A 22,754-nucleotide genomic window follows, 5' to 3' on the forward strand; every position below is an offset into this window, starting at 1 on the left:
AAATTTGTCAATAAATAACCGAGTTATGGCCGTTTGAAATTTTGGGTTGTCGCCAGAGGGTCAAATTTTCAAAGGTTCAAAACAATTCGTGCTCGATATCTCGGAAACTATTTCAGATATTGAGATGCGGTTTGCGCCATCGTTTTTTTCGCGATTTTTTACATAAGAAATAGTTCTTTGATTTTTCTACAGTTGAAATTTGCAAATTTTCGCAAAAATTTATGACTAAAACTATGACAAAGTTCTGATATTGCTATTTCGCTTATTTTTTGGAGTTAACTTGCATTATTATACCTCATTTTGCGCAGATTTTCACGTAGATTTCAAGAAATGCCAGATTCGTTAAAATTGGTCAACAAATAACTAACGAAATTTTGGGTTGTCGTCAGAGGGCCAAAATTTTGGAAGTTTGAAAACGATTTTGCTCCGAAATTATGGCAAATATCAAACAACCTTTTTCGGAATCGTTTTGCTCGCAATTTTTTAACTTAAAAATCGATCTTTAGATAGTTTGAATTCAAAATTTTCATTTCAATGTAGATGTCATTTCAATGTCTTTCAGTCTCTAATTTAGACTCGGTCGCTAACTCGCTTATTTATGAAGCAATCCTAAATCGTCAGTCAACAAATAACAAAATTAGAGGCGTTTGAAATTTCGTATAGGCACAGAAAATTTTAAAATCCTTACGGAATATATTTTTTTCGGTGCGCTAAAGTGACATTTTGCGGATTCAAACTTGTCCGATAAAGTATGTATGAGTTTTTGGACATCCTTGATCCCCGAAAGTAAAAATCGCCTCTTCTTCCCCATCTTTTTCGTAGGCAGTTATCGCCGCAGTGTCGTTTCCCTCCCCTGAAACCAGTAAAAAAGGCCATCTCGCCAACGAAAGAACCTAAAAAACACTTTCCAATTACATTTGCAATGCGCAACTATTGATAGGCAGCTGTCATATCTCTATCGTTTGAAAAGTCAATAGTGCTGATTTGGCGAGTGTTTACTCATCTGATTGCTCGGAAACAAAGAGAATTCCCGGAAACGCGGTACTCGTGGAGTTTTGTCGAATTAGATAGTGCCAGCTGACGTGAAATCGCCTATCAGTTACAAATAAAAGTGTCGAGATGTCCTTCCGTCAAGCGCGAAAAATTCAATCAATTGGATTTCCACGCGTCCTCGTATAAACGCACTTTTATATATAAATTCAAGAGTGTATTATCCGGCTGTCAATGCTCTCGATACTCCACTTTGATTCGTCTCGTCTGGATGTGACTTTAGGCGATTCCGATTGGGTAAAATAAAATCCGTTGAGTGGATTTTATTAACATTCGAAGAGTTAATAACAATTGCTCGACTTTAACAACCAACATCTGTTGCTTTAGAGCGTTTTTAATAACACTTTTGCATAAAACGTTGGGGATAAAGCATACAACATAAAAGTTTGGTGAAAGGATGGTAAATTTCACTCGAGTTATGAATCGTGTACTTTGAAAATAGTACAAATAAAACTGCACTTTGCCAGTTCATGTTGCAAACATCCAACACACATAATCGATATATTATACTTACACAGTTATTCAAAGAAAGTAGAGACACTGGACAGACTTCTTCCAATTAAATTTTAGACCGAGCCTCGTCGAGAGCTTTCCTATAACGAAGAGAAAATCCGGGATTAGTATGAATGAAATTTGGAGGACGTCAGTTGAATAGATCGTATCGCGAACTGCTTCTGCAGAAGAAAGCGAAGAATCAATTTTTTAATTTTAATTTGTCCAAAATCACGAATTTTCATTTTCCTATGAATTGGATGTAAATAAAAACCGCCTTTTTCCGAGCTCCAACAAAAAAAGAATTCCGACTGCAGCATCTCTTCGCGAAGAGAGCATCGTCCTCTTTTCCGCGACGATAATAAATCTCTCTTCTTTCGCTCATGATGGTAACTAATTCTTAACAAACTATGCGCAATTACAAAGTTCGTCGCAAAGTTTTCAACGTTCGGCAAGTTCGTTTTCCTATGCGGACGTATTATTTATGGCAATAACCGAGCGAAGGAATGTCGAAAAAATTCGCCGACTTTACAACAATATTTGGCTTTTAGCTCGAGACAGATTTCTAACACTTATTTGAAACAATCCATTTAACCACCCTCTTAATATCAAAGCCACTCTTGATCTGTCACAGGAAAACATAAATCGGTAACATAGTAATAGCGTAGACGGTGACCTCTGTCGTAAATTTCTTAAAACAGCCGAACTGTGGCTCATTTATTCCTCCCGAAGCATTTACCCCAGATATTTGCTCGATAAATTCTGTAAACTTTTAAAACGTCAATATTCCAAAAATGAGAAAAATACAAAATGAGGTGATTTCAGATGACTCGGTTTTTTCGCGAATGGCGATATTGATCACCCCCATAAAAAATGAAATCAATCTGAATTTGAAATTTCGGGTTGTACGTCTAGCGCCAGTTACCATAAAGCGTTCTCTTGAAGGATTACATTCAGTTTTTATTGTTGGTTCAGATATCTCTGAAAATTTCTGAATAAACGAGTGAGTTTTGTGGATCCGACAATATTTCAAGGACTTTTTTTATCCGTTCGTCAACACTAATTCACAAATTACATAGCTAGAAATATAAATTTAGACCGTTTTTTTACCTTGTGATAAATTACGATCGTCGATTTTCACACCGCTAAATCGTGAAAGATTAAATCGTGGCTTCCAACACGTAGAAGGGAATAAGTGCATTCTCGAGAGAGTTCTCCTCAACAAATCTCGCGCCGCAACAATAGCAGATGAAATTTTGGCGCTGGAGAACAGTTTGATACCTGAGAGATATTAAAAGTGGGAAATTAACGGGAGTTTACGAGGAAACTAACTGAATAAGAAATATAGAAACAAACTTAATTTGAATTTGGGCTTTTGTTTCGGGCTAAAATGAAAGTCAAGATTTGAATTTGCAAGACTAATATAGAGTGAAAGGAATTTCTTTGCAATTTTACTGGCTTCTAGGTTGTAGATCTTTGTAGATCTTTCTTGGGATTTTGATCTACAATTTTTTTTGAATTGTTTATTTCAGTCCTTAAATTCCATTGAATTCGGTTTATTTGGATTTTTGGGTAAAAAAGCGCTAGAAGAACGATGGTAAAAACCGCATCAACTAAAACACTTCTAACTCAGTTATTTGTAGACTTACGTTATAGCATATGATTTTGATTCAGCGTGAAATTCTGAGTAAAATGGCTGCATTGGTTTAAGTTTGTTCCGTAATCGATCAAAATATGTTAGGAAAATTGACTTTTTTCGACAATTTTTAAATTTCAAATTCCGGATATGTGACATTTATGATTCCTTTCAGCCCAAGGGCATCTCCAAAAATTTGATTGATTCGGAAATATTTTTTGTGCTCTCAATGGAAACAAATAACTATTGAATGCCCGTAGATAAATAAAGTTTCTAACGCAATAAAACCATTTTATTTAGAGTTTCACAAAAGTTCTTCCTCAACGTTCATTTCAATTGAAATTTCCCATCGACACATCTCACTTTAAAAATAAATATGCAATGGGAAAACATATTACAATAAAATTGAACTTCACTTAAAATGCAATAAAAGAATTGAAAACGTTGAGAGAAATGGATGGCTAAAGTGCTTTTACTCACTTATAGACGTTGCCGGAGGCAGCTTGTGAGAAAAAAACGGATCAAAAGAAAGAGCGATGTATTTGATAAAGAGCGTTTTTAATTGTGTGTGGGGATTTCTCTTTGTACTAATTGTAAAAGGAGACGCTTATTTTTAGTGTTGTAGTTTTAAGGAAGCGATTTCAGGGAATTCAAGCGCAAATTTTCCAGGGGCAGCGTTTTTTTTTAAATATCTTTGAATCCGGACTTAAGCAAAACGAGCAGGATTGACTTTAGAAATAATTTCTTGCTTTTCCTGTACAGAGATCTTGTAGACTAGTATTATATTTTCTTCTAAAACTGTCTAAATTTTTTGGATCGTTTGAATTGTGTATATTCCTGCAAATCTTCAGATGCCCTGCAGCGGAGGAACGAGCCGGGAATAAAAATTTCCTACTTTATAAGAGTCTCAGAACTTTGTGAAACTATAGACGTATCTACCTATTTCGATCTAGTTGCATCTGTAATATCCAATTACAAATGGTGGATGCGCCGGGACAGAAACATTTTATTTATTTATCTATCTACATTTCTAATTAATTTATCTTTACATTGTACTTTAATTTAAGGTGTAAGAGTAATATAGTTTGTTTTGCGCTTGTGCAAACTGTGTTTTATCCAGTATTCATAATGTTGCCCCGCGTATATTTATCGTAATAAATATTCTCATCACGCCAACCACTCTTTCTTTTTCCCGGCAGAAGCGAGGTGTCTTTTATTCAAAACACATTCGTTAAACGAGAAAAGATAATAAAAAAGGAGCGCGAATCCCGCTTTAACCAACTCAGCGTGCATAAATCCTCACTTAATAACAAAGAAAAAAATAATTTCGGTTAAAACTCGTCACCGCGAAGTAATTTAATAATTTCGTTATGTCTGTGACAAGATGATTAAGAAAAAAATCCACCTCATAATAAGCTGCTTCGTCGCAATAATAAAGTAAGATGCAAAAGCAGTGATAAGCTAGTTTACGAGGGGATAGTGAATGTGACAGTTTGAATGTAACGACCGTTTCCTGGAGCCGTAAACTGCGGTGGCGGCGTCACTGGGTCTAATCAGGTTGGCGTTCCTGCAAATCACGATGGTTCACCAAGAGCAGGACCTCATCTCGGTTTAAAGGGTTCGATATGGAAAGGGAAAAAATATAAACATGAAAGCTGATGGGATGGGTTTAACACCTCGCAAAAAAGCGACATAAACATGGTAACAGTTTAAAGGGAAAGTTTGCAGACGCGCGGCGCGGTTTCGAGCGTTTTTTGCCAATTAAATATGTGGCTGTTTTATAACGAAGTGTGGCTTTTGTCAACGGTGGAAACCGAAAGGGAAATAATTAAGGACAGGAGGTGAAACCTTTGAGTTTTTCAGACTTTGAGATCTTGTCTGCTTTAAATGATGAGAGATTCATTTGACGTTTGTGGGCGAGTAATTGCAAAAGGGATAAAATGCAAGACAGATATCTGTATTTTACAATCTTTTAGATATTTTGCATTCACTAATTTAGGCTAAAAACGTTGACACAACTAAACTGGAGATCTGAGAAATTAAAAACGTAAAAATAAACATGAAAAATGTGTAAACAATTCAGGCCAACTAATCCAATTAGCCTTATCTAAATAAGGTAACGGGTCAATAATAATTTCTCGATATGCATTCAATTACTTGTGAAGCAACCATGAAAGAACCAACACCTGAAGAAATCTTTTTCCCGATTCAATTACTGTCTACCATCCTCGGCACGAATCCTTACAATCTACACCAAGGCAAAGCAACAATCAATCCCTGGAAAATTCTTTACATAATCACACTCTTCTTACTTTACGTCACACTAATAGTAGTGTCGTCTGCAACAGCCACCATGGAATTCTTGATCGATGAAGATTTGAGCAAAATCAAGACAATCAAGTTTGTGACACTTCTCCAAGGCTCTGGAAACGGCGTTTTATTGCTAGTAGCAATGATCATCTTTTGGTTCAAACTGCAGAAACTTTTAAACGAATTGTACGAAATTGTGAGTATTGACTTTGAGCTGAAGAAATACAAGAGAGTAGTCGGGAAGCAGCAACGGAAAAAAGTTGTGTCGCTGATATTGATCGAATTCGTCTTTAACGTGCTTGGAGAAACTTTCACTTTGTACTCGTTGGTCACAGAGCCTCGATTGTACTATGTGATTGTAATTGCGTATCCAAAAGTCGTCATTAGTAACGTGAATATAAGCTTTTATCTTCTTACCATGATGCTGGAGGAACGCTATATGATAATCAACGAGATCTTAAAAGACAAGAGCTTGGAGTCTAGAAATGTGAGACTTTATCCCGTTGATCCAAATTTTGGCGCAGAAGTAACCCATTTGGTGTGTCTTCACAAGAAGTTAACGAAGATCTCAGGACGAATTAACTCGATTTTTTCTCCTCATTTGTTGATATGGATTACTATAAATTTTGGCCATTTTATCAGTGATGCTTACATTTCTTTCTACATTATTTTGTTCGACAAGGTCGGCAAATATCCTTTTTTATTCGCGAGCTTTATTAAAAACCTCACGTTGTACGCTTATAATTTGTTCTACATCACAAAGCGATCATCTGATTTGTGTTTGGAAGCGGATAAAACTAAAAAGATTTTAGTTTCCATCAACGTGGATGTAGAAAAAGAAGACGAGAGAAACGCGGTGAGATACGACTTCTACACACGTGAGATTAGGTTGTTCTTTTCAGGTGATAGCAGCAACGTTAAAACTTATGCAGAATAAACTAGAAGTGACAGCTTGTCAGTTGTTCAAAATAGACAACGCTTTGTTGTTTTCGGTGAGTTTCTTCTATGAGAGTTTTTCCTAGATGAATTTTCTAGATTGTTGGCGCTGCTTCGTCGTATTTGTTTATAATGATACAGTTGGATCTGGGGGATCTCAGGAAGAACAATTCCACCACTTTCTAAAACAAGCTCACTAATTTCATTTTCCTTGAGCAAATAAAGTTTTCTGGATCAATATCCGTTTTCATGTCTATTCAATTAGTCTTTGAAGAATTATGAAAGAACTCACACCCGATGACCTCTTCTTTTAGGGTCTTCTTTTATTTAGGGTCTTCTTTCCTCGCTATAAATCCTCACAATCTTATTTTGTGTTTCTATTCTCCAGCAGTGATATTTTCAACACCCGCAATCAAAGTTACGATAAATGAAGAGTTGGAGAACATCAAAACGATCAGTTTTGTGAACTTTGCAGAAGGTTGCGGACTTACTGTTCTTCTAATATGGACGCTCGTAACTCTATGGTTCCAGAACCAGAAATTTCTGAGCGAACTTTACGAAATTGCAATGATTGATCCTGAGCTAAAGTAATACAATACAGAGGAAAAAATAAAGATAATTTGGGAAAATCAACGAAAGAAAGTCATTATTTTGATGTGTTTTATTGATCTCGTGCTCACGCTGCTTGGAAATACGTTGTCTGTGTACTTTATGGTTACAGTCCCAAGATGGTATTACGTTTTATTACGGTCGTACATAAGTTTCATTGTTGCCAACACTAACATCAGTTACTATTTAGTTACTACGATGCTGGAAGAAAGGTACAGAATAATCAACGAGATTCTTCAAGAAATGAACTCAAAATCTAGAAATATAAGACAATATCCAGTCTCCACGGATTTCACCATGGAGGTGACCCATCTAGCGTGTCTTCACAAGAAGTTAACACGTCAACTCGATTTTTTCTCTTCATTTGTTGCTCTGGATTGCTCTGAACTTTGTCTCTTTGATGAACGATTTGTACATTGTTTTCTATTTGGTTCTATTTAAGAAGATAACGAGGCATCCATATCTGCTCGGAGCTTTGTTAAAAAATCTTTCTTTGTACATTTTTGATTTGGGCTACATCACGACGGTTTCTTCTCATTTGTGCTTGGAGGCCGACAAAACTAGAAAGATCTTAGTTTCGATCAACATTGATGTAGAAAAAGAAGAAGCAAGAAACGCGGTGAGGAGAAGCGAGGTTTAGATATGAAGCAAATTGCTGTTTTAAGGTGATCGCAGCAACTTTCACTCTGATGCAGAATAAGCTAGAAGTGATGGCTTGTAAATTGTTTAAAATTGACAACGCCTTGTTGTTTTCGGTGAGTTTCTTTATGAGAGTTGTTTCTGAATGATTTTTGTAGATTTGCGGCGCCGCTTCTACGTATTTGTTTGTAATGATACAGCTAGTTCTAGGGGACCTTAGAAACAACTCGAGAAAATTTTGAAAGAGGCAAAATCAGTAAAATTGTTGGACTATTTCGCTTGTGTCATAAATTCTCCAATCTGAAGGAATCGGAACACACAATTTGTTATATTCGCAAAGTCGAGATAAACTAAATGTACGACTACATTGCAGTTTATAGGTCGGAAATAATGTTTACTGTTTAAAAACAAAACACGGTGAATACATATATCAAATGATTAAAATTAATTAGTCATTTAATTAAGGACAACAATTAATTGATTAATAGGATGAGAGATATAAATTATTAAATATTTGTTTGCTCGAAGTCTAATTAGTAGTAATGCACTACACATTTCCAATCGATGAATAGCAATGGCGTTATTCTGAAATAATAATAACACTAGTCAACAAATTTGGGAAAATTTCTAAAGTGAAATTTTCTATATAACTCAAGAATTATTAGATCGATTTTTCGTCTCAATGCATCATTGAAAAGATGGAGATCTTGTTTTTGACGCCCTGGCAAACGCATTGTTATCTCTTATCGTTTAGAAGTTACTGGACAAAAAACATATTAAACACAAAAACTCGCCAATCTGTGGATGTCATTGAAAATGTATTCTTTTAAATATGAAATGGGTATATTATGTAGCTTCTGTCGTATTTAATTTATAACAACTGTTATTTATAAAGTGTCTGCGTATGTAACAATTGGAATTTAATCCACCTCTGGTGCAGTAATCCTAACAAACGTCCTTGTTTTATTGATGAAGTTTGGATACATCTCTGTGGTTCCGCATTCAAAGTAAACTAGTTAAATAACAATTAGTCAACCTGGATAGGGAAGGAAGTGGATATCATTAAGGAAAGAGCACAAAATGAATGTGTCAAATCCGTTCGCAACGGTTTCATTCATAATTGGTAAAATCTTAATGAGGAGCGACTCTTACATTCCAGGAAGTTAACTTAATGTAAGTTTCCAGAAGTTTGCAAGTTCACGTCGTTTTTAATTCATTTGTACTTGTGTTTAATTTCCTCGTCGACAAATAAATTTCAATGTAATGCTGCGGTAGGTAAACTCAAATAAAAGCCTTTGTTAGCTCCGCCATTAGAAACGTCCACTTTATGTGTAGAAGAAAATCTTTGAGAACCTCTTTAAACAAAGTCCAATATAAAGTTTATTCTTTTACGATAAATTGCCAATTTTCGATTTTATCTCGCGTTTAAGTGACAGACGATGTCGTCAGCTTAGCTTAAAAGCTGAAGAGAGAAACAAGCATAAATCGATAGAAGCATCCAATTCTACACTAGAAGATTGCGAATATTCCTTCTTCTCCGTAATGTGCTGCTACAAGTCAATCTCGAGGGATTTTCTTCGTGCTTCTAAATTTTAAGCAAGAGACTAACCGAATGTGCACGGTCCCAGTCCTGGTTTTTTATTCCACTACTTTCGCCAAACGACTGTATAAAATTATCAAGGAAATTGGCGACACTGTCCATTTGTTCGCAAGATAAACAATAACGCCACGAGGAAATTAAATAATGCAAAAACCGCATTCGCCCTCGAAATTTATTTCGACTCTACTAAACTTTTAATAGAAGCAAGCGGGAGCAATCAGAATATAAATTCGTCTGTGGAAATTTACGATCGGCGATATTTTCACAAAATATCTCTGTTTTACTCTTCAACAATCATTTCCAAGTTTTATAATAACGAGTTGTCGTCGTCAGTCGAGGCAATTTCTTTTCCTTTTTTAACAAAATTGCATCGCTTCGAGTACATACATTTCGAAATTATTCAGTAAATTGAAAGTGTATTTTTGTACGTTTTCTGTTTATCTGCGCTGAGATAAGAGCAGGAAAAACTTTGTTGGCTGAATAATGAAATAATACGTAGCACTCACCTAGAATTAAAATGTAACGCGTTGACCAATCCTTTGAAGCGATTTTCTAAATGGACTCGAATTTTCAACAATTATTTTCGCACTCACATCCCTTTAGTTTGCATATTGTATTTTTGTTTCAAGCTTTTTGGACAAACAACTGATGCATAATTTACAGGTGAATAGCTGTATAACGAAGAACGCAATAAAATTTGTATTTTATAGAATAATCTAAACACATTTGGAGTGCTTAAACGCTCCATTAAAAGTATTTTAGCGTTTAGCCAAGTGGCCAAATTTAATTCTCGCTTTCTTCGGAATTTCGTGTGCGTTCCAGACGAAAAATTCTCTTTTAATTATGCTAAAAAGTTTATGGAGCAAAAAGCTTTAACATTTTTACAAATCCGACACGCACCTTCAATTTAAAAACGTGAATATTTTATAAACCTTTAACACAATCATTCGAGATTTATGTAAATCCGCGCTGGTATGAGTTTTTCTAATTCAACAAATGTCGTAACTGCTTCTGACAAGCAAAGTGGTCCCTCTAATTACGGAAACGTTACCCTTGCGAGTCCTTGTCACCACGTTATGATTTGTTGGAGAGAAGATGTTCGTTTCCATTTAGACGGGGAAAAATCTGGCGTTGCCTTATTTACACTAAAACACTGGGAGCAGGGAAAAATGAATGTCTTCACTAAAATATATGTATTTTATTATCTCGCTGTCAAAAGAGTGCGACCTGCGTTGCTGTTTCTCTTTAGTTCGTATCAGATATTTCACGAGGTAATGTTTTCTCGAGGCACTTTTTCGCCGAAATTGCTCGATTATACATCAAAATTCTTCATTAACCGTAAAATATGGACGCACTCCGGAATTGTGCTTTATGGACCGATTTATTACAGCTTATGATGATGCTTTTGGACGATTTCTCTGACTAGCAAATGTTTGCGTTTCTGAGTGAAGTTTACACAATCGGGCGATTTTTGTGAATTTGTTTTGGGCTTAGAACATCTAAATTTTCCGTGTCCGTACCCCGGTTTTAAGCGACACTGAATTATTCCGCCCTCAGAGGTATTATAGATCAAATCGACCCTTTCTCGCTCTCAAATAATTCACAGTTGAAGTATTCATCACTTTATGCATAACAAGCATGTACCACTTTTTTTACCTAATTTTAACCAATTCCAAGAAATTCCTCTGAGATTTTAATTGGGTTAACACAACAAAAACCTCGACGGAGTCGCTCGTGCTCAAGAACAAAAATGATTGATGGAGTTAACTACCTTGTAATGTCACCGCTGTTAAAAAATGACTGTTTTTTTTTTCTATTTTCCTGCAGATGCTCGGAAAAGAATTTAAGCTCGGTATTAATCTAAATATAAATGAAGAGCTATAATTAACCAACAACAGTCTGATGCGACACCAATTTGAATAATTATGCGGAAATAAACTGATTTCTCGAGTTTAAATTTAAAATGAAATGTTTCGAATTGGCCTCCGACACAAAAAGGAATTACAGATTTTTTGCTTGAGAGCCTCATTTGCATTTTTCATAAAGAATGCCGCGGATCATTTACGACTTTGGATTGCAAATTAAATTGTTTAGAGCAATTAACAACTATTGAGTGTAATTCACAATAGAACTTTGTACTCTGCCAAATAAAAGCACAATGGCAAGAAATTATTCCCAGCAAGCAATTTCCGCTTTAATTCCACTTCTCATGCTCGGTTCGGTAATAAAGTTTGACTTAAGTCACATAAATTGAGCAGCTCCGATCGTTTATACCGCGATTCGATTCTGGATAAATTATCCAGAGCCATTTGGGAAACTTTGTTTGAGTCATGCTCATAAAGCACATTCATTTTAGACTAGAACCGAACAGAAATAAGTCCTAAATGGGAATTTTGCAACAGCCATAACTAGTAATGTTGGAAGATTACCGCCGTAAATCCAACAATGATAAACTCGTTTCAGAGAAAGCGTGATGAAAGCATGTTATCTTTTATTTCGTTTCGCTAATGCTTCATTTAGGTAACATACGATCTGTCTCAAAATTCGCATTTTAAAATCGACAATCCTTCACATCTGGCTCAGTTGGGTATATCAACGACACGGCAAATAATGAAACGTGACGATTGTCGATGCTGGATCCTTCAGGGAGAGCGCTTCCTCTCTCCTTTTTTTGCCAAGAAACGTCGACTATTTCTTTATATTCGCATTGAAGGGAACGGCATTGCAGTGCACGTTTCACTTCATATTGCTCGTTCGCTATCAGTTGTGATCTAAATATTAAAAACGACGTAAAAGCACAGTTACCTGAATCTGATTTAGGAAGAGAGCAAAACTAATTTTTATTAGCAAGTGCATGTGATGGCGCTTTGAAGTTAAATGCTAGTTTATACTCAATGGACGACATTTAATTGGATTCAAATGAGTCTCGTGGTGCAGTCTCTAACAAAGTGTAAACAGACTCTCCAAACACGAGCTTAATTCTCCAATATGAATATGTAACAGTTAATTCCGGAATTAATCAGTTCTCATTAAAATTATTCGATTTTTTCTTTGATTTAGTATCCCGGAATAATTAATGTCACGCACTCCTCCAAGTGTTTGCAGAGCCCAGATGCGTTGTGAAACATCATTAATGTAACCGGCAATTATCACAAAACCGGATATGTCGAACTAAACGACAGTAGTGATGAATAATAGTTTGTCTGTGTACACACAGAGAGCCGCATTGTAATATACGCATCATCTGCACGTGTGATAATTGATGATGGTTTGAGCGTCAGGCATACATCACCAAAGTTTGGACTCTTGGCAGTTCTGAATTAGCTGACATCTTTTCACGCTGATTGATTAAAATCAATCAGTAAAAAATTCCGGGAATAATGCGCTCCTAATGATAATATTTCATCAAACTTTGTTCATTATAATACGAGGAGTTACTTAACTTGCCAATTAGGTCTCTGGCCCTGTTTGTGGAATGAATGGATTTTAACGAGATGAAAGCTCTCTGCGGGGGCGGGACACCGATTGAAGTGTCTGATACGAAAAACGTACATTTGCTTCAGTACGTGAATTTAGAATATCGCGCAACCAAAAAATATAATTCACGTATTAATGGTTTCATTGAAATTTCCAATGATTATTGATACGTTTTAATCCGCTCAACTGTAATAAAATCCTTTCATTATATCAGGGAATTGAGCGGTATTTATCCCCGTAGCTAACTACACAACATTCCATTCATAATATTACATCAAACATCTATAAATGCCAACATAATATGATTTAATCAACTTAAATTTTGTGTCGTCTTAGCTACTTGAGCTGTTTTCATATAGGTTCATTTGATTCAATGAAACTTTTACGTCTTCAGATTACGCATTGAATTCCATCGTCGACATTTCTCGTTTAATTTGTCGTGCATTAGTATTTGTTGCGTGGCTAATTAAGTCTTGATTGTGCCTCACCTTCATTATCTTTTAATAGAGCCTTTAATATTTGGTCACACATCGATCTAAAATTAATAAAATCTCCCGAAAGTGGTATCCGAAGCGAAAGGACGAAAATTAGATTCAGCGCGTATTTACGATCAAAAAATGCCAATGTAATTCAACCAGTCTAGAGACGTGCCGAATTTATCAAATACAACGTAAACAGGAAAATACGTGTGACAGACGAGACTACAGTTTCCTCTGAAATTTTCTCTTCAAAAGATGAAATTGAATTAGTCGATTCTTGTCGGTGGAAACGCATTAATATTTTATGGATTCAAGTCCATGAAATTTCGCCTCGTTGTATAATTATTTAGTAATTTATTAAACGCAGTGTAAAGTTTGCAAAAATACTGCAATGTTGGTTTTTGCGTAAAGCAGAATTTAGCGTTATCGCACGCTAACAGATTCCTGCCTGACATTCGTTGTGCTCGCTTTCTTTTAATTTACATGCGATTTTTTAATTAAAACTGAATCAACATTGTTTGCTGAAAATAAAAAAACTTGTGGCTATATTACTGCCGGACGGTCATATCGCGTATTTGGGTCAAATCGTTTTGTTGCTACCGTGGAAAAGTCTTATTTCGAGGAAAAGACGCTAATTTCGTGACATGATGATGCAATTTGCAGCGTAGCATCAAACCGACTTTCGAAACGCTTCACATACATAATTCGTTTGAAGCTCTTGTACGTAAAAGAATTTTTTTCCGTTATTTTTCTAGTTGAACAAACATAACAGCGATGCCACTTGTGGACACAAAATTTCACAACGTTTACTTTGGCAAACGCGGTTAGTTTTACAGTTCGTGAATTAATGTATACGAAAAGTTTTGCTTTTTTTCAGAGGAAAAGTATGCGTCTGAACGGCGAGTGAGCGCTCCAGCTGGCGGCATAACAGAAAATATATCAAACAACAGCTATAAAAGAAGTGATTTATTTTAAAAATTGGTTTAACGTTTTATGCACACAACTAGAAAAAAAATCTCTGTCGAGCGTTCGCTTGCATTCCGCGTTGATGTCCTCAAAAGCTAACAAATTGGTGTCGAGACATTAAAAGAATAATTTGTCATGGAAATATCTGAGACGCCAGACGTGTTTATTCGAAAATTGTCTGATATTCGAAAACCTTAACATCATTTCCGGGCCAGCGCCTCGCGTAAATATTTTTTCAAGGATGGTTTTGATGTCTTACCCTTCGGCAAAACTCAAATGTTTGCCACTGCTCCATCAGCGCTGACCCCAACATCAAAAACGAAAACTATGGCAATATTTTTTTACCCGGTTTCGCTTTATTCATGACTCGGTGATATTTACAGCTAAATATCTCGGAAACTATTTCAGATATTAAGATGCAGATTGCGCCATCGTTTTTCTCGCGATTTTTTACATAAGAAATAGTTTTTTGATTTTTCTACAGTTGAAATTTGCAAATTTTCGCAAAAATTCATGACTAAAACCATGTCAAACTTCTGATATCGATTTCTCGCTTATTTTTTAGAGTAAACTTAAGGTATTATACATTAGTTTACGCAGAATTTTATGCAGATTCCAAATCTGGGATTTAAATTCTGATCCGACAACAGATAACTGAGTTATGGCTGATTAAAGTTTTGAAATGTTGATTTACATTTTTTCTCATTTTTCCTTATTTTTAAAGTTAAATATCTCGGAAACTATTAGAGATATTGAGATGCGGTTTGCGCCATCGTTTTTCTCGGCTCATTTTATGTTAGAAAATGTTCTCAAAAGCTCAAGATTCGACAGTCGATTTTTCGCGAAAAAAAAATCCGACTCAATCGATAAAAAATTTTCAGTTTTTTTATTTTTGACCATAACTCGTAAACCGTTTGTTTGAGCGATCTCAAATTGGGCCAGTAGATAAATCTCGAGCTCCTCTTTCGAATGATATATAATACAAAGGTATTAAACGTCGTTTTTAAATTAAAAATAGTGATTGAAAATCACCTCAAAATGACCACTTCCAAACAGTTTTTGGTCAATGCTTTCTTTATTTCGTAGGTAAACTTAATAAATTTCGACTCATTTTACGCAGAATGTCACGCTGAATCCAAATCTGGAATTTAAATTCAGATCCGACACCAAATAACTGAGTTATGGCCGTTTGAATTTTTGGGTTGTCGCCAGAGGGCCAAATTTTTGAAGGTTCTTAACAATTCGTGCTCAATATCTCGAAAACTATTCCAGATATTGGAATGCGGTTTGCGGCATCGTTTTTCTCGCGATTTTTTACATAAGAAATAGTTTTTAGATTTTCCAATAATCAAAATTTGCAAATTTTCGCGAAAATTCATGACTAAAACTATTGCCAAATTTCTGATATCGATCTCTCGCTTATTTTTTGAGTAAACTTAAGTTATTATACATCAGTGTACGCAGAATTTTCTGCAGATTTTAAATCTGGGATTTAAATTCAGATCCGACAACAGATAACTTAGTTATGGCCGATCAAAGTTTCGGATAGTTGATTTTCATTTTTTCTCATTTTTCGTAATTTTTAAAGTTAAATATCTCGGAAACTATTTGAGATATTGAGATGCGGTTTGCGCCATTCTCTTTCTCGGCTCATTTTACGTTAGAAAATGTTCTCAAAAGCTCAAGATTCGATAGTCGATTTTTCGCGAAAAAAAATTACGACTCAAACGATGAAAATTTTTCATTTTTTTTAATTTTTAGCCATAACTCGCAAACTATTTGTCCTATAGATCTCAAATTTGACCAGTAGATAGATTTTAAGCTCCTCTTTCGACTGATGTATAATTCAATGCTATTAAACGTCATTTTCATTTTGAAAACATTGATTGAAAATCACCCTAAAATGATGTTTTCAAAACAGTTTTTTTCCAATACCTCATTTATTTATTAAGCAAACTCAACAAATTTGAGTCTCATTTTACGCAGAATTTCACGCTGAATTCAAAAATATGATAATTTTTTAAAATTTGTCGATAAATAACCGAGTTATGGCCGTTTGAAATTTTGGATTGTCGCCAGAGGGTCAAATTTTCGAAGGTTCGAAACAATTCATGCTCGATATCTCGGAAACTATTCCAGATATTGAAATGCGGTTTGCGGCATCGTTTTTCTCGCGATTTTTTACATAAGAAACATTTTTACATCGTTTTTAGATTTTCCAATAGTCGAAATTTGCAAATTTTCGCGAAAATTCATGATTAAAACTATACCAAATTTCTCATATCGATATCTCGCTTATTTTTTAGAGTAAACTTGAGTTATTATACATCAGTGAACGCAGAATTTTCCGCAGATTCCAAATCCTATTTTTGAATTCAAATCCGACGTAACTATTTTAAATTCTAAACATTAACAATTTTGAAATAGAGGCCTTAAAACTAAAACATTTTCTACGTATTTTCGTAAAGCCGCGATTTTTTTCCACCTTTATTTCAAAATCGCTCTGTATAATAAATAACTTATTAAGTTAGAAATGATGCGACACAAAGTAAGCGCGGCTTTACAACGCTTCATCAAACACAATACATGTTGATGTGTTATAAAGATATTATGACGTACAATAGAAGATGTATTTATAACAGGGCGAAACTTGGTTTCGTATTAAATTATAAAATAACAATGGGCAGGAAATAACAAAACGTCGCTCGCGTTCTACGCTTCTTTTTTTGCTTTTTTGTGTAATAAAGTTGACGTGGCCTACGCCCCTCGTCTGTGTCGGAAATCTCTGGAAGTTTTCATGAACTTAGAAGCCTTTGCTCTTAATTAAATTTAGTGGACTTTTGTAACATTTTTATAGTGACGCTTTTTTGCATTTCGTAGAATCTTTACTTACTCCAATAGTTTTTTTTTAAATTCGTCTCGGTGAACGTGAAGCGCAAACTAAAATATTTCAGATAATTCGGAGAGTAGAAGATAAATTAAAATTTGGAACAAATCATGCTTCGACTATAATGAAATTTTGGTAAAAAATCCAGCGAACAATAAATAATAACTCACATAACTTTCCAAGTGCCAAAACGTATAAGCATTTTCTGTAATGCACATCGAATGATAAATGATCGAATCACATAGTAAATTACCAAATAATTTAATTAAATTTTGCTGTGAGTCAGGTCGATAGGTCCTTCACACGTTTAATTAAAATTTAAATTAATTGCGGTTCTCACAACTCGTGTGACCAACTGTGATCATCGCAATACTTAATTAAATTTCTAACATTTTATTTTTGACATCAAGTTTTAGTCATTCTAAGTCTCATTAGTTGGAATCGAAATTAAAAACTCGTTAGAAAAAAAATTCCCGTTCAACTTCAGAGTCGAGTTTAATTTGGCGTTTCGCTCAGAAGTTTGTACACACGTCTGGAAATTTTTATTCTTTAATGCAGGATCGTTGGTGAACAAAAACAATATGAAGCTTGACATACGAGAGTATTAATAACGCCTTGTCAACAACAGTTCCCGTCAAATCTATCCTTATCTTGTCGCCTTTACGTGACAATTTATTAGTCTGTTTGCATTTGTGAATGGGCTGCAAATTGAAACCGATGTCAGGCTAAATTAAATTTCGTTTAAAAATGATTGGGATTGGAAAATGGGGTCGATACTCGTTTGATGTTGTGAAGAAAATTAGGAGTTTTAAAATTAACCTTGCATGAGTTTTCTGTCTAATTTAAATCATAATTTACACATAAATGAAATTTCACTCGAAAGTCTGCTAAAAATCAAATGTTTAATAAACTTTGCCCGAGAACAAAACCCTTTGATGTATTTTTTTGAAATAAGACCAAGTTTTCTACTTTTAATTGAAATGAAACGATGCCCGAGGTGAATCATTTTTCCACGGTGATAAAATAGTGAAACACTTATAACTTTCCACCTAACGAGTGTTTTCCTTCCCTGCGCACTTAAGTCTCCTAATTTCAGCTAATTAACAGTAACAAGTTCTAGTGTAAACTGCTATAACCATTACAGTATTTGCAATCACAACTTAAGGCCTTGTTCGCAAGTTCTTCATGCGAGTGTCCACTGACAGGGTTTAACAACTTTGCGGTTGTTTAGCTACACGGGTCTTACACAAGGGCTTCTTAATATAATGCGAAATTTGCTCCAAGTCTCACACAAAACACTGTCCGTTCTTATCATAAACTCTGCAGATGTAGTGCGGTTTCTTGCGGGGCGAGTGAAAACTCTTAAAAAATATTCCAAAATCAAAACTGGAACCAGCGCTTCCACCATTTTTATTCAATAATTTTATAAATAAGAGGATAAGTTCTACTACTGGAAAAATTCCATGAAAGATGTCGATTAGTCGAAAGTAGCCTCCCCAAAAAGTTTGTACATAAAGTAATCAAACAGACAACTTTTGGCTCGAAATAAAAAGAAACAGCCATCAATATTTATTAAGAAGTTGCTTTAAAACAATAATTCGTGCCAGACATTTACATTATGTTAGATATTTAAAGCGACAAGTGTCTCGTGTAATTTCCTCCAGAAAAATTTATTACATTGCAAATTATTGCAGTTAGTTTAAAAATTTGTGATTCTTAGGGCTTTCTGTACGAGTGATGGCGAAAAATCTCATTTGAAACCTTTTACTTTTATAGTGTGGAAAAATTTCCATTTAAAAGGCGACTTTAGTTGAAAAAGCTTTATGTTTGTAGGGGATTGAAAATTAAAAATTTTATCTGTACCGCTCACAAAACCCGTATCGTAAATTTTACGATAAATCTTAATGAAATTTCGTTCCATTACCCAAAAAAGGTTAATTGACCGTTACCCTTTACCTTTCCCATAAGATTTTACGAGATAACTGTTGGATCAACGAACATAATGTAATGAAGTGTTTCTACCGAATTGTCCAACGATCTCCCATAATCCTGCGTTTCTCTATGCTTTTAAGAAGTCAAGCTACCATGGGAGGCTATATGGAAAACAATGGTAAAAACCGCACTTTTCTATCTGTCTTAGTTTCTGAGTTATCGAGGTTTTTACATATTACAGAGTTTTGCGTAAAATGAGTACCAATAGTTTTAGTTTTCTCTATAAATAAGCGCGATATCGACCGATTTTTCGAAAAATTTGAAATTTCGTAATTCGAGTAGCATTTTCTTTGCATCTCATTTTAAAAGAAGTCAAAGTCAAGTGCGGTTAACTCCATGCGGTAAGTTGCGAACAAGCCTCGCTCTGGGAGTTAGATAAATGCAATCTGTTTGGTCATAGTTCGCCAGAAATGTCCCATTTAACTAACAACTACAGTAATATTCATTTATCTACTGTCCCATTCTGGAGATAACGGCCGACCTAGAGGAAAATGGTTCCAACGGTGGAATATGATCATCTTGACGTATAAGCCAGTATACTATAATTAGATGTATTTGGATTCTGGTGGCGGCTCCACGTTCATTCTCAGTCAGGATGAGGTTCAAGCTTTACGATAAACCCCGTTAAGGAAAAATGGATCATCCCGGACGAACCTGCACGCAAAATTTTGAATAATTAAACATTTTGATTAAAGTTAGACGTTGCTGAATATTGGAAAGTTTCGGTTTTAATGAAATTTTGTCGTAAGAGTAAAAACTGGATTGAATGCATTAAAAATTTAACAATGTATGCGGATGTGGTGCACTCGATTTCAGCTGAAATAAATGCAAATTTGCAAACTAGGACGGTGTATTAACATATTTAACCGGAAATTTTCCGGGCACACTAAGTACAGTAAGAAAATCTTCAAGTTATGAAGAAATACTAACAAAACCAACATGCATTTATGTTGTTTAGTTGCATGAACTCTTGAATTTGAGATTACTATCTCAAGTCATGCAAAGGGTCGTGACAATCCACATTTACTGCTCATAAACCGCAGATAGTGTATGAAAACTTTTATATACCTTCTAATACATTATTTAGTTTCAAGTTTTATTAAACGTGCTGACCTGTTCATAAAATGTATCAACGCTTTAAATCATGAAATATGCAATTTTATCGTGCAGTCACCAAACATTGTAATTGTCATGATTTACTACTTTGTGTTGTTCATTTCAACACATCAATAATAATATACTATGTGATTAGAGGAATCAAAATTAGTGAGTAGTTTCGATTGAATTTCCATAAAAACCGCAGCGAAGCGCAAAGCAAAACTTCCCCAATTAAGTATTCTTTGGCTGAGTTTTTCCACCGGGTCAAATGTCGATTTTCTGTATAAACTGCGGTTCTCCATTTTCAAATATTTACAATTGGTCGTATTAAGAGCTTTGTTTGCGGTCCAGGGATATGCACATTTGGCCGGGCCCTTCCAGCCATTGAGCAACTTTGTATTTATTTAATTCGGTTTGGAAAAAGGTGCGGAATTGTTAAAGTTTGTAAATTAAAATTGATGAAGCACGAACTCGTTAGAAGTTATCATCCATTACGAAAAACGAAACGAATAATGGAAATGTCATAAACACTGAGCAAATAACTCTTGTAATTAGTCCGATGAGAGTTCAACTAGTCACTAATCCGAATTGATGACAGAAAAAAGTCTTCGTGCCTCTATTAAACAACACTAGAAATTTCTGTGAAAATGAATGTAGGAATGCAATAAAACTTCAAACATGTTCCTAAAACACGTCACATATAACCTACGGCTTGTTTCTGTTTGAAGTGGAATCAAATCCAGACGTGTCTGTCTAAAATTTCAAAACCATATTAAATTAACGTCATCAAAGGACCCATGCAAAAATCAAGTGTGAATTCATGACAAAGAAAAAAAATGTTGGAATCAAAGTTTGTTCGCCAACGGTCCAACTATGGAAAATTTACTTCACTCCAACTTGAACTAATGAATAAGCAATGGCTTAAGTAGGTTTCCTGTGACTTGGGGATTTGGCTTTATTAAAATTTGTATGGAGTTGCATGGCTTAATTAGACCAAGTTAAGAAGTTTGAGTTTCTTTCTGTTACTCTGTCAACTGTTAAAACTTTAAGTGTATATGAAATTTATATTAAATAGAAAGTTTCGTTTTACAAGTTTTGACTGTTGGAGAGATAATGGAAAACGATGCACAACGTGGAAGACTTCTAATCTGCTTTACCGTGTCACCAACACATTTTAAGACTTTTAATATAATTCTGACAGTTTTTGAAAGAGCTAGAGCCTGTTCAACTAAACACACAAAATTGACAAACTACGAGTTACCGCAATCAATCCATAACACATTGCAACCGTTTCCTTTCATACTGCATTTCTATACGACCATCGTCGCATTGCTTGCGTCACGTTCACTAATTTATCTGCGAGCTTTCGGTTTAAATAAATTTACTCCTAAAATAGCGCTCATAAAGAAGTCTCATTAGTAGACGCTCCACGACAATGCACCGACAAAGTTTTATTTTAACGTTTCAAAAGTACGCGGAGATACAAAAGCAATTAGGTGGTTTGTAACTATACATTTAAAACTTTGTAAAGAAGTAGTTGGGAAAAAATCGTGACAACAACTCGAGAATTTCTCAAAGTTCTTTACTGAGCTTAATTTACCGGCGGGTGCGTGGATTAAGATAAATTATTAATCAAGGAAGCAAAGTATCAAGGTTTTATCAGGGATTACATAATTTAAGGAGGAGGATGAAACTGTCGCGGCGCATCCACCATTTTTCGTTGTGCACTTTTCCGCTAATATGCACTGTTCTTTCTTATCCCGTTGCTAAAATTATGTACGTTGGGAAGAAATATGAAAAGTAATTTCTTAAGTTGTCATCTAAAAATTGTATTCGTTCCCTCCTCGACACAACATAAAGACACAATTTTTCTCTCCTCTTCTTTTCACGTGGAAACGGCGACGGTATGGATGGTGACACTTTTGGCTAGTTTTGCCTTAAAAATCCGCTTTAGAGTTGAGTTGTTTTGACGGAAAACACTTTCATAATGGGCTCAAGCTTACTTGCATATCCGTTGTTGCACTCAATGAAATCGCAAAGTCACCAGAACGCGATTTATTAGATTTCGTTGTAATTTTGCATGGAAAGTCGTGGAATTTCCTTCGGCAGATGCGACGTTGGCCCGAAACCAAGGAGCGAGATCACGTATCCGATACAAAAGCATAAATCCTCGGAACCCTTTTAATTTCTACAAATAAAAAGCCCGTTCCCGACTCCGTCTCATATATTAGAGCGGCGTCATAAAATTGATACAGAGCGGGTGTTATCTCTTGTTTCCTAAATGCAGACGTTGCTCAAATTTCAATTTATTATCACCGCAATTAAGTGGTTGATTTATTTCTTCGAGTAATAAAAGAGAAATATTCTTACCACACTGTACACCTGAAAATTGTTAACACATTTTCGCCACTAATTAAACTACACGGAATTACTGTATTTACACAAACGACATTGAGAGTTTCACATGCATGATTAAAACTAGAACAGAGATAAAATGTTTTTTTATTCTTGAAGGTTTACGAGCTCCACGAACGTGTATTGGCTGTATCTTTCGCCTAAACCGTGCCGAACGGCGTTTCGCGT

The 22,754-nt window shown here is 35.2% G+C and overlaps 2 protein-coding genes across 3 annotated transcripts in view; one reads left to right on the forward strand and one right to left on the reverse strand.

The window, feature by feature from the left end:
- The window catches only part of LOC148169100 (uncharacterized), a 125,779-nt gene extending 103,025 nt beyond the window's left edge, over positions 1-22,754 (reverse strand). Inside the window, exon 1 of one of the 2 annotated variants that reach the window (XM_088044658.1) lies at positions 22,542-22,754. The gene's annotated coding sequence lies outside the window, so the exon portion shown is untranslated. Of the gene's footprint in view, positions 1-1,564; positions 1,642-22,541 lie in introns of those variants that run through there. The other variant, XM_088044657.1, reaches the window with a different exon arrangement.
- Positions 5,349-6,610, forward strand: LOC148169102 (putative gustatory receptor 28b). The gene is made up of 3 exons (XM_088046283.1): positions 5,349-6,344; positions 6,391-6,480; positions 6,524-6,610. Exons 1-3 carry the CDS (start codon positions 5,349-5,351, stop codon positions 6,608-6,610), a joined length of 1,173 nt encoding a protein of 390 aa, XP_087902409.1.

This window comes from Gnatocerus cornutus, chromosome 9 (genome assembly GCF_029298725.1).
Source record: "Gnatocerus cornutus isolate USDA-ARS CGAHR chromosome 9, icGnaCorn1.1, whole genome shotgun sequence".
Taxonomy (NCBI): domain Eukaryota; kingdom Metazoa; phylum Arthropoda; class Insecta; order Coleoptera; family Tenebrionidae; genus Gnatocerus; species Gnatocerus cornutus.

Coding starts and splice junctions, on each gene's coding strand:
- LOC148169102 (XM_088046283.1), top strand. CDS start 5,349: ATGAAAGAACCAACACCTGAAGAAATCTTTTTCCCGATTCAATTACTG. Junction 6,345..6,390: donor AAGAAGACGAGAGAAACGCG/GTGAGATACGAC, acceptor TGTTCTTTTCAG/GTGATAGCAGCAACGTTAAA. Junction 6,481..6,523: donor ACAACGCTTTGTTGTTTTCG/GTGAGTTTCTTC, acceptor TGAATTTTCTAG/ATTGTTGGCGCTGCTTCGTC.